General features: G+C 45.7%; 1 protein-coding gene across 4 annotated transcripts in view; it reads left to right on the top strand.

The window, feature by feature from the left end:
* LOC126461814 (protein yippee-like 2) overlaps window positions 1-13,203 on the top strand; it is a 654,536-nt gene that overhangs the window by 579,634 nt on the left and 61,699 nt on the right. For 2 of the 4 annotated variants that reach the window (XM_050096026.1, XM_050096025.1), the window contains one exon: window positions 11,241-11,541. In XM_050096026.1, coding sequence (XP_049951983.1) covers window positions 11,245-11,541 — 297 coding nt within the window. In that variant the 5' untranslated portion in view covers window positions 11,241-11,244. The remainder of the gene's footprint in view (window positions 1-11,240; window positions 11,542-13,203) is intronic. The other 2 variants (XM_050096027.1, XM_050096028.1) reach the window with 2 other exon arrangements.

The raw sequence follows: 13,203 nt of genomic DNA on the forward strand, positions 1-13,203 counted from the left end.
TAGTTTCTTTGGCTCCTTAGTGTATTATGTCTCTTGTTATTAAGCTATACCATTTTAAGAAAACGGCAGATTCGAGGTGCATCAAAACGTGTTTTCCTCGGTAGGGTTTGTTATAATTAAATATTAATTGATAATATTTCGGTATTAAATCCCTTACAAGAGTATAACATAAAACATGACATCGCTAGCAACAAAGTTTCAGTATAGCGTCTATGAAACGGAGAGTAGCTAGGTGAAGTCGCTTCGCGCTATAAGAAAAAAAATTTTCCCCTTCACTTTTTCTAAAAGATTGCGAGACTTTCCTATGAAACTGATAGAGTAATTTCCGTATAATTGATGTTATGTACATATAAGTGCGCTCTCTGCCAGGAGTTAGTTAGGTGAACTTTTATAACCTGATGTCCTTACTTGGTGGCCGTTTTTCATTTTTGTCTTATTACGCGTTCACGGATATTTGAGCTTTTATTTATGTAAACCACTGACACAACAGCATGACTAGCATATTTTCAAGGGAGGACACGTTTGTTTTAATAGAGCCAGAATAGAAATTCTACGCGCATCCATTCTCGTGAAAAAACTGTACGGTTTGTTAGCCAAATAAAGCCGAAAACTTCCTATGGTGAGCGCCGAGAGCGTAAAATCACGCAAAGCACTTCGTGCTGTGTGTCGACGGCGCTGGCTCTCGTGACGTTGGAGTTCTTGTCTGCATGCACGTCAACGCTAGCTGTCTAGTCCCGTACACCGTGCGGCCGCATCAGTAATTACTTTGTGTGATCTTACGCTTTCCCGGCAAATTAATTCTTTTTTATTGTTCTGGGCATCCAGGCAGGTGCAGTCGTTTTCGAAATACATGGTCTGCATAATGTCTTCCTTTGACTACAAAAAATAATTACTCTGAGACTGTACAAAACTAGCTTAACCTCCATGATTGGCTCGCGTTTACTATGTGCTCTGCACAATCTTTTTTATTTACTCGTAACTTTCAGTTGTTACGCCCATTGTTCATGTGTAAATCCGCACACTGCGTAAACAGTGTAAAACCAAATAGATGGGGGTAGAATTTCGAAAAATTCCGTCTTAAACGACGCCTATGGTACAAGAACATCATCCTCTGCAAATTTCAAGTTTCTGTCCTTTTCCATTTGGTCTGGGCGATGGCGAATCAGTCAGGACATTTCCCTTTATATACACAGATACAGCTATGCAGTTTCTTGCAAGTGGTAGCGTAGGTACTAGTTTTTTACGTATATAGATCCACTTATGCCCCGTTTGTTACCCTAGAATGTCTAGGGTATACTCAATATCGCCCATGTCTTTGCCGAACACCTTTTCGGTCACCGCACCTACAGCTTCTCATATTCTTGCCGTAAGAGTTCACATATCAGAAACTGGTGGACTGAACACTTTATTCTTAACGTAGCTTCACAAAAAACAGCACTTCTGTTGCCATACCTGGCGGCCATGATGTTGGACCGTCTCTACAGATGCACTTATGTGGTAAGATTTGGTCCAATAACTGGCGAACGAACAGTCTCCAGTTTGGCTGTGCACCATCATGTTGAAATACTAACCCTGGTTAAAATACGTGTAAGTTACGTATAAAGTCAAGTCCCATTACTTCCTAGTAAAGTGTTGCCATAATGGTACGCTCAGTGAAAAACAACGGTCCAATAAATGTGTTGCGCCAGCCAGTCCTTTATCTGTTCTAACACGATATGTGGATTCTTCCACCTCATATGCACACATTACGCCTTCTTAATGTCCAGGAGTACACCGAAGAAAGTAATGAGAAGAAGCAGAAATGAGAACAGCGAGGAACTTAAAAACATTACAATTGGTGATCACGAAATAGACGAAGTGAAGGAATTCAGCTACCTAGGCAGCAAAATAAACCATGACGAACCGAGCAAGGAGGACATAAAAAGCAGACCAGCACTGGCGAAAAAGGCGTTCCTGGCCAAAAGAAGTATGCTAGTGTCAAATATATGCCTTAATTTGAGGAACACATTTCTGAGAATGTATGTTTAGAGCACATGCTAGTATGGTAGACATAGACTGTGGGAAAACCAGAACAGTAGAGAATCGAAGCCTTTGAGATGTGGTGCTACGGAACAATATTGAAAATTAGTTGGACAGACAACGTAAGGAATGAGGTGGTTTTCCGTAGAATAGGCGAGGAAAGGAAGATAATGAAAACACCGACAAGAAGAAGGGACAGAATGATAGGACATCTGTTAAGATATCAGGCAGTAACTTCCACGATACTAGAGGGTGCCGTAGAGGGTAAAAACTGTAGAGGAAGACCGAGATTGGAATACATCCAGCAGACGATTGAGGACGTAGGGTGCAATTCCTACTGTGAGGGGAAGAGGTTGGCTCAGGAGAGGAGTTGGTGGCGGGCCGCATCAGACTAGGCGGAAGACTGATGACTTCGTCGGAAACAGTCACTGACTGCACCGATTCGGTCTGGCATGTTACTGGCAAACTCAGAACGTCAGGGCCGACCATTTGACTGCAAAGCTTGCATATGTTGCGCATCCGTTTGTGTAAAATCTTCACGACCTTGTGAGGTATGCCTGTTTCTCTGGAGACATGACTTGTCTATTTCCGCGTACTACTTCGAAAGGGTATCAACAATGCCGCCACTCAGTTCAGAGCTTCTCACCAAAACTGCCAGTTTAAAGAAGCTTTCCACACCTTCCTTTGCTGCTCTTCTTATGTGGCGGATATCGACCGTAGGCTCTTCGCTACTGTCGCTGTACTGTAATAGGCGACCGTGTTACGTGAAACCACAAAGCACATTGCGCGCCCTGTCGCATGAACGGCAGCACTCCTTCATCGCGCCTCCTGTAATTAGAAAGAGAGAAAAGCAACCAGGTGCTGTCAGGACACTTGTAGCAATGTCCACATAAAAACTTCCTGAGTTATGATACCATTTGCAACAAACCACGTAGATGTATCCGGCAATTTTTGTAATCGAGAAAGACGATACAATCGCTCTGTACGATATTTCGGCAGCGTACCTTGCCCTCATCTTCTGGTGATACCTGACCTGTAAAATGACCGCCTTACCACATCACACATCCCTTATGCTGTTATCGTCCCCCACCCCCCCCCCCACCCCCCCCGTCCATGTCCGCCCCGATAGCTGAGTGGCCAGCGTGACGGATTGCCGTCCTACGGGCCCGGGTTCGATTCCCAGCTGGGTCAAAGATTTTCTCCGCTCAGGGACTGGGTGTTGTCTTCATCATCATTTCCTCCCCATCCGGCGCGCAGGTCGCCCAATGTGGGGTCGAATGTAATAAGACCTGCACCAAGGCGGCCGGAACTGCCGCGCAAGGGGCCTCCCGGCCAGTGACGCCAAACGCTCATTTCATTTCACCACATCCATAACGCCACGTCGGCTGAAGAGCTTGGGGAACGCGATCGACGAATACTTTGTGACAACTGCGGTCCCTCAGTTCTTCTGATGCCCCCGATGTTGTGACTTAAGTTGGTTCAGAGTTGGGCCTCACGATACTGAGAGTGAAGTCACTGTCTTTGTCTACCAATAGCTCCCTTTAGAACACAGCCTACAAAGCGGCTGTCGGGATATTGTAATTTAGCAGTATGGATTTATGGAAAAAAATGTGACGTGGGCATCTGACTACCCAACGCCATTCTATAAGCAAATTTCAAGTACACGGAAAGGTACTGTTTCTTGCGTATGTACTGATAATTTCGAAACTAGTAATAAATAAAACATCGACAGCAATGGAGTGTTGGCGAAAGTCTCCAAACGATTGTGCTTATGTCGCCTTGAATTGCACAGTAAAGAAGTCATAGTGGACATAATAATCGCTCACTCTGTCACACATACAACTAAGCTACTAATTATGAAATAGACAAATGTTTGTACAGGGAATACTGTGCACTTTTGAATCTGCCAGATTACTGCAATGGCAGAACAGTATGTTCTATTTCACTCAGTGCCAAATGTTTTATGAAAGGGGGTTAGGAAAATAGTCGACTGACAAAAATGGTTCAGATGGCTGTAAGTACTGTGGGACTTAACATCTGATGTCATCAGTCCCCTAGCCTTAGAACTACTTAAACCTAACTAACCTAAGGATATCACACACATCCAAACCCGAGGCAGGATTGGAACCTGCGACCATAGCAGCAGCGCGGTTCCGGACTGAAACGCCTAGAAACGCTCGGCCACAACGGCCGGCAGTCGACTGACACAGAGGTGAATTTTACTAATTTCAAACCGAGCGAGGTGGCGCAGTGGTTAGCACACTGGACTCGCATTCGGGAGAACGACGGTTCAATCCCGCACCCGGACATCCTGATTCGGATTTTCCGTGATTTCCCTAAATCGCTTCAGGCGAATGCCGGGATGGTTCCTTTTACAGGGCACGGCCGACTTCCTTTCCCATCCTTTCCTGATCCGATGAGACCGATGACCTCACTGTTTGGTCCCTTCCCCCAAATCAACCCAATCCAACCCCTGCTAATTTTAATGAACGGTAGTACCCACAGTGATGATAAAAGATTTTCATTTCTAGAGAATCTGCACTTTACAGAGAAAAGTGTCATTTAGCTGTCTTCTCGTCTTCGTGGTAGTGTTTCAGAGGCAGATAACCTTAATGTCCTTCATCGTTCATTTTGTAGCAACGTCACATCAATGATTCCATAGTGTCTTTACTCTTCTTTAATATTCCCGTATGTTGCTACGTTCCAGGTAAATTCCCCGGGTGCATTCCTTTATCATCTTCACAAACACGTGCTGCTGGTGTATTCCGAGGACATCACACAACAACAAAACCGCCACAGACTGTAACTGTACGCAAAGCTATTACAACAATAGTCTCTACCTAGCGAGTGAGCTCCCGTGCAGCTGCATTTTCTTTCACTACATATACGAGGGTTGGAACTTTAATAGTGGCAACTATTTATTCACAACTCGTACAAAATAGATACGTGTTTCAAAGTTTTCATGATCTTCAAAGTAGTCACCAGCATTGTGTGTAACCAGTAGCCAGCGATGTGGAAGTCGTAGGATACTCTTAGCAGTGCCAGTTGTAGTGAGAGCTCGAGCAGCGCGGTCTATTGCCCGACGAATTTGTAGCAGTTCTGAAGCGAATGCCGTGAAGTGTTTCATTCAGTTTAGAAATCGAGTTGAACTCACGAGGGCTTAACTCAGGGGAGTGCAGTAGTTGGTATAGCAGCCCCATCAGCCAAACAAATCAGTAACAGCATGCACAGTTCGTGCTTGAGCATTGTCCTGTAAAATTATGGTCAGGTCCTGCAGAAAGTGTCATCTCTTCTGTCTCTATACTGTTCATTTTTGGAACACAACCTACGACGAGATTAGAGATAGAAGTGATGACACTTTCTACAGGACAATGCTCAAACATGTACAGTGCAAGCTGTTACTGATTTGACTTACGGGGCTGCTAAGTACTACTCCACCTACTGCACTGCCCTGACGTAAGCCCTCGTAAGTTCAACTCAATTTCTAAACTGAGGGAAACACTTCACGGCACTAGCTTCAGAACTGCTACAAATTCGTCGCAAAATAGACCGCGCCGCTCGAACTGTCAACACAACTGGCACTGCTGAGAGTATCATACGACTTCAGCATCGCTGGCAACGAGTTATACACAATGCTGGTGATTTCTTTGAAGGTCAGTAAAACTTTGAAACACGTATCTATTTTGTACGAGCTGTAAATAAATAGTTGCCACTATTATAGTTCCAACCCTCGTAGTTTCTGTATTATTAATCTTTTGAAAGAATTAAACACAAAAGTAATAACATCAGCATTTACAAGTTTCTTCATACAGGAAAATGACATTTGTGCAAGTAGTTCTTTACGCTTGTCAAATGGCGTTACTTGTTACATTCACAGAATGCTAGCGCATACTTTCGAGTATTTCAAACTCCGCTGTGTACTGTTATTTATGAATAAACGAGTAAAATTTATGCTATGGTTTCATGTTCTAGAAGTGAGTCGTTCAGTTGGTTGAGTTCGGTACTTCTCCTATGCTCCTAACATCTTGCTTCGACTGTCCGCACAATCTACCAAATGTACGTCTTATCGAATTTACGTGGAATACAATGGACACCAGATTGACCGTACCTTATAGTGCACGCGTTTTCGGACAGAAAAGTTTTCATTCAAAGGTAATCACCAGAGGCCTGCGCAGTTTCACGAGCCAAAGGATTCCCTGTTCCCAGAATTCCTGGGGCTGCGACACGAGCCAGTCCTCCACTGCTTCGTTCAGTTCGTCCTCAGAGTTGAAGTGCTTCCCTGCGAGATGTATTTTTATCGAACCAAACACGTGGCTGACGCAGGACGACATGTGCGGGTCCATTACATTTTGTGTGACTTTGGAGACCTGTGGACAGGGGTTATCGTGGAGCAGAATCACTCTCTCCGTGAGCAGCCCAGTTCGTTTGCCCTTGGCAATGCGCAGGCTACCGAGTATCTCATAGTACACTCACTGTTAATGGTGTTCCCCTGCTCCTAGGAATTTTATGCGTATCAGACCTAGGACGTCGAAAAAGACGGTGAGCATCACCTTACCTGGTAAGTGTGGATGGGGTGGAAGGTGACGACGCATGCTTCCATTGCGTAGATGTCCCACTAAGTTATCCCAAATCTGGAAATTTCAACCGGTTTGGATGTTACGACGTTTCGTACCTTTTCATTTGAACACTCCTTATACAATTTATGCCTTATTACTGACGTGGTAAGATAGTGTCCTGTGCCCGCAGTTTTATTGTTATAAGTCAGTCTTCTTCTTTTTCTTCTTCTGCTTCTTCTTTCACACTATGGAATCTGTCATTAGGTTGCATGAAGGTTTTTCGCTTACAAGGCGATGTTTGTAGGTATTCGATGTCTGTTGCTATAGAAAAGTAATCCTTTAGCACGTTCGGTTGGGTTTACTCGCCTTCGTTTCGAATTGTCGTGTAGATCTGAGGTTTTGTGTTTGTGCAGTCTAATTTTAGTTTTTCTCTGATGTTTTGGTGTTGCACGCAGAAGAATACTGTGTGTTCTGGGGAACCTTCTTCCCTACATATACACTTAAGTGTGAATCTTAGACTCACACTCCGGCCGAAGTGGCCGTGCGGTTAAAGGCGCTACAGTCTGGAACCGCAGGACCGCTACGGTCGCAGGTTCGAATCCTGCCTCGGGCATGGATGTTTGTGATGTCCTTAGGTTAGTTAGGTTTAACTAGTTCTAAGTTCTAGGGGACTAATGACCTCAGCAGTTGAGTCCCATAGTGCTCAGAGCCATTTGAACCATTTTTTTTAGACACACACGATTTACATGCGTGGACTACGATCCGTGTCCCATTAAGAACTGCACAGTATCGCGGCTAAGATCTTTATGTTTCAATCTTACTCGTTCCCTTATATCGGGGAAAAAATTCATATACTATGTGTCCTCCATACACCTTGCAAGTATCCATCCGTCAGTTCTTTTGTTTATGTACATCAGTAATTGTACTTACCTGGCCTAGTCTCCCAATAGACAAGGACAATGCAGGCAAATATCTGATGGTGATAACAATAGGGTACATTCTAAGTACCACGCACAATGCTTCCAGTCTTGTGGCCCCGAACGTCCCTGATAGTCTTCATTGTCCTCGTCTGACCAACACCTAGTTTCTAATTAGGGTCAATGTGTGTGTCCGTCTACTTGCCGCTAAACATAGAACATAGTACTAATTCGAAGAGAGCTGAATGGAATGTTCGTATAACTCGTGCAGGTAGTCTGCATTCATTTGGATTTAGTTTCGCCAGTTTGTGTGTAAAACGAAAAAAGAAATTATTCCAGTTTGTCTGTTGTTACCTCTGTGCGTTCATGGAAATTTCTCACGCATGTGTACTTTGATATGTTTGTTTAAATGTTTTGTGAAGGATCCCTCCAGTGGCGTCTAAGTTGTTTTGCATTCTGCTTTCTTGAATTTATTTTAGCTGTAGCATTATGCATAGTTCAATTGGCTCTGTACTGGCTTTCATGTATAGTGCAGCAGGATGTAGTATCTTTGAAACCCATCATCTGCATCTACATGATTGCTCTGCGATTCACAATTAAGTGCTAGCAGATGGTTCATGGAACCACCTTCAAACTATTTCTCTGCCGTTCTACTCTCGAATGGCGAGCGGGAGAAACGAGCATTTAAATCTTTCTGTGCGAGCTTTGATTCCTCCTTTTTTATCAAGATGATCATTTCTCCTTGAGTAGGTGAACGGCAGCATAATATTTTCGCAATCGGGGAAATTTCACGTCAAGATCATGCCGTCACGAAAAACGCCATAGCTTTAGCGATAGACATTCCAATTCATGTGTGATATCCATGGCACTACCTCTCCTGTTTTGCGATACTACAAACGAGCTAGCCTTCTTTCAACATTTTTGATGTCCTCCGTCAATCCCATCTGATGTGCGTCCCACACCGCATAGCAGTACTCCAGAAGAGGACGGACAAGCTTGATGTAAGCAGTCTCTTTTACTTTAGCACAGACTATCTATAGAGAAAAGTTCCGCATCAGGCTTTATCCCTATTGGATAGCATTTACTGCCGCGCATAGAAACTGTTCAAGCTACAAAGATCTAGGCAAGAATTTCGACAAAGTATTAGTCGCAGAGTATAAATTTTAGATGATAAGATCGTGCGGAAGAAGATTCTAGCATAAGCACCCATCAATTTTTCCGTGAAATGCACACTGCGATGAATAGTATGTGGAGAGCACTGGTGACGCAGTGATGGGGCCGAAGGGCTTTGAACACAATATTTAGGTCTGTCAATGCAAGCAGTGAGACGGGCGGTGGTCACTTTGAACAGCTGCTATAAGTTCTAGTTGTTGCTGCAACGAGTAGGTTATTTATGTCAGTAAAAAAGTAAATGTTCACTTTGCACTATTAGGTTCTTATTTGGCAGTACTCAGTTGGGATTAGTGTGTCCCTCGTACACACGAGTCACATACTTGTTTCGACAATTCTTTGAAACTGTGCAAAAATGTACTGGAAGGCATTCATGGAAATCGTCGCAACAGTTCGGCACGTGCGAACAGATACCTTTCAAACCGCTAGATGTGTATGTTGATATCTAGTAAGGACGTTGGCGACCATGCTGCTGAACGCTCTAAATTTAACATCATCGTCGGTGTAACAATCGTTGAAAAATGGTCTGTCTTTCCTCTATGAGTTCTAAACAAAAGAGCCATTGCTACTGTCGTCCACGTGCACCAGGTTATATCTGGCGGGCTTGAGAGTGCAACGAGATGGTGTAACAATACGTTCGGCGTTTTATTGACATTTTATTGGCGCACCTGTATCCTCCTCATCTCCTTCTATTGCTCTTAATTATTTTAATTACAGTCGTGAGGTGGCTTTGACACATGAGGCGAGGTTCACAGGTATGTTCCTGCTCTACGTTTTCAATTCGTTCTGAAGTCACGTAGAATAACCTGCGTCCTGACCACTGCAGAGGACGTCACGCGCTGCTCGACACTTACACTTAGCCCGTTGACACTCTGTGGGAGGATCGTCAGAATAACAGTTGAAAAGGGCGAGTGTTCACAATCACCCCAAGGTAAAATCAATCTCCACAAACACAACGCACGTTATTGTCGCTTTAACCGAACTTTACCCACTGTAATTTCGCCCAATAACTTGTCCAGCCAGCTAAAAGTTGCACGGTCGAACACAATCTGCACTGAGAAGACCCACCCAAAAACACTGCAGAGTCACTCCTTCTGCTCTTTCCACATTAGGACGACTGGGAAGTGGATCGTAACAGTAACGTCTCACTTCTATGCAGTTGAGTCTCAGCTGTTTCAGTCCCTTTGACTACGACTGGGGCTTCCAAACCAGAAGTAGTGCTGGAAAACTACTGTCACTGCATCACGACCCCCTTACAGGCTTCAAAACCTATACCTCAGTGCCCAGTCCCACTGTTACAAACAAACTCATTTATCTAGTTCAACATTTATCCTTTCAAACAATCTATCTTCCAGTTACTCACTGGTTGGCTTTTGGCTGAATAACTAACCTTCACACTGATTCGGACTTCTCTTAAGCCAATTACACCACCACCTCACTGCCCCCATCATCAGTGCCACCCCCACCATCACTGCTGCCTCACTGCCTTCAGCATCAGTGCCACAGCCACCACTACCACCACCACCACCACCACCACCACCACCACCACCACCACCAGGAACAACAACAACACTACCACCATTATCATCATCACATCAAGACCCATCACAAACACCGCTGCCGCTGCCACGACCACCACCACCACCACCACCACCACCACCACCACTGCTGCCTCACTGCCTTCAGCATCAGTGCCACCGCCACCACCACTACCATCACCACCACCACCACCACCAACAACAACAACAACACTACCACCATTATCATCATCATCACACCAAGACCACAATCTCAAACAGCGCCACAGTCGCCACCACCACCACCTCCTCCTCCACCATCACTTACAGCCTGCCAACACCATTACAAATTATATTGGAACAAATAAGCCCTCGCTCACAAATATTAAGTCAAAATTGACCGGGTTTCGACGCTACTATGAGCGTCGTCTTCAGAATTAGACTAACATGTTCTAAAACGTGTTAGGTATATAGCACATTAATAAAATTAAAGTTTGTACTGACTGGAAAGGATGCCGTACTTACAAGTCATTAAAAAAGATCTAAGCCGGAAAGGCGACGTCATGAATAGTTGTGAGATGGCGAGCCGCTAAGGGCTGCTCGTACTTTTAACAAGGAACGCTCATAGTAACGTCGAAACCAGGTCAATTTTGATTTAATATTTGTGACCGAGGGCTTATTTGTTCCAATATAATTTTGACACGGTCACTCAACCTTAGCAGCTACGTTCAAAGTTTTACCATTACAAATACCAACACAGTTGTCACCTTCTCCTCACCCACCAGCACCCTTGAAAAGCTTGGTATTGACACAAAATGGATTGTAGGCCCAATAGAATCCTCTTGGGATGGGATCCAAATCTCTGGACCTGTTGACTGTGGTGACAGGATATGGAGGAAATGAGGTACTCTCATAGTTTGCACAGTACAGTTGGCTGCTTGAGTCACGTAGCTATTGATTATTATGTTTGTTTACTTGTTGCTTGCGCATAGTGTGTGTAATACTTGTGCACAGCTTGTCCAGAAGTGACTGGAGGCGCGAGCGCGCTGACGGAGTGACAGACGGATGTGTTGCAGGTGGTGGCGGGCGGATAGGCTGAGCCAGGGAGCGGGCCAGGGAGCGGGCCAGGGCCAGGGCCAGGCGCAGGTGCAGGGCCAGGGGCAGGTGCAGGCGCAGGGCCAGCCGGGCCAGGCGGCACCCGCACCCGAGCAGCGGCCGCGGCGCGCAGCCGGCCTGCATGGCAGGGCCGGCCCCACCACCATGGTCAAGACGTTCCAGGCCTACCTGCCCAACTGCCACCGCACCTACTCGTGCATCCACTGCCGCGCCCACCTCGCCAACCACGACGAGCTCATCTCCAAGGTAAGGCCAAACCAAAGCCAAATGCACCACCGACACCACCATTGGGATCCTTCCAGCCCATTTCTTCTCTCATGCCATACCTATATACACTACTGGCCATTAAAATTGCTACACCACGAGGATGACATGCTACAGACGCGAAATTTAACCGACAGGAAGAAGATGCTGTCACATGCACATCCTTAGTACTTCAGGGCTCAGATAACGTTGGTGCCGGTGGTGACACCTACAACCTGCTGACATGAGGAAAGTTTCCAACCGATTTCTCATACACAAACAGCAATTGACCGGCGTTGCCTGGTGGAAATGTTGTTGTGATGCCTCGTGTAAGGAGGAGAAATGCGTACCATCACCTTTCCGACTTTGATAAAGGTCGGATTCTAGCCTATCGCGATTGCGGTTCATCGTATCGCGACATTGCTGCTCGCATTGGTCGAGATCCAATGACTGTTAGCAGAATATGGAATCGGTGGGTTCCGGAGGGTAATAGAGAACGCCGTGCTGGATCCCAACGGCCTCGTATCACTAGCAGTCGAGATGACAGGCGTCTTATCCGCATGGCTGTAACGGATCGTGCAGCCACGTCTCGATCCCTGAGTCAACAGATGGGGACGTTTGCAAGACGACAACTCTCTGCACGAACAGTTCGACGACGTTTGCAGCAGCATGAACTGTCAGCTCGGAGACCGTGGCTGCAGTTACCCTCGACGCCGCATCACAGACAGGACCGCTTGCGATGGTGTACTCGACGACGAACCTGGGTGCACGAATGGCTAAACCTCATTTTTTCGGATGAATCCAGGTTATGTTTACAGCATCATGATGGTCGCATCCGTGTTTGGCGACATCGTGGTGAACGCACATTGGAAGCGTGTATTCGTCATCGCCATACTGGCGTATCACCCGGCGTGATGGTATGGGGTGCCATTGGTTACACGTCTCGGTCACCTCTTGTTCGCATTGACGACACTCTTAACAGTGGACGTTACGACCTGTGGCTCTACCATTCATTCGATCCCTGCGAAACCCTACATTTCAGCATGATAATGCACGACCGCGTGTTGCAGGTCCTGTACGGACCTTTTTGGATACAGAAAATGTTCGACTGCTGCCCTGACCAGCACATTCTCCAGATCTCTCACCAGTTGAAAACGTCTGGTCGATGGTGGCCGAGTAACTGGCTCGTCACAATACGCCCGTCACTACTCCTGATGAACTGTGGTATCGTGTTGAAGCTACATGGGTAGCTGTACCTGTACACGCCATCCAAGCTCTGTTTGACTCAATGCCCAGTCGTATCAAGGCCTTTATTATGGCCAGAGGTGGTTGTTCTGGGTACTGCTTTCTCAGGATCTGTGCACCCAAATTGCGTGAAAATGTAATCACATGTCAGTTCTAGTATAATATATTTGTCCAATGAATACCCGTTTATCATCTGCATTTCTTCTTGGTGCAGCAATTTTAATGGCAAGTAGTGTATATCCCTGTATGTCTTCGTTCTTATTTCTAGTCCAACGTTGCTTCTTTCTGCCAACCACCTGAGCCATTTATCCTCTCATTTTCTCTATCTGTATTTCCATATATACCTCCATCCAGATACCCGCCCAACCGCCACCACATCTATTAGTGCATCCCCCGGCGCACCCAGCTCGCTACGCACGA

This window comes from Schistocerca serialis, chromosome 1 (assembly GCF_023864345.2).
Source record: "Schistocerca serialis cubense isolate TAMUIC-IGC-003099 chromosome 1, iqSchSeri2.2, whole genome shotgun sequence".
In the NCBI taxonomy this organism is placed as follows: Eukaryota; Metazoa; Arthropoda; class Insecta; order Orthoptera; family Acrididae; genus Schistocerca; species Schistocerca serialis.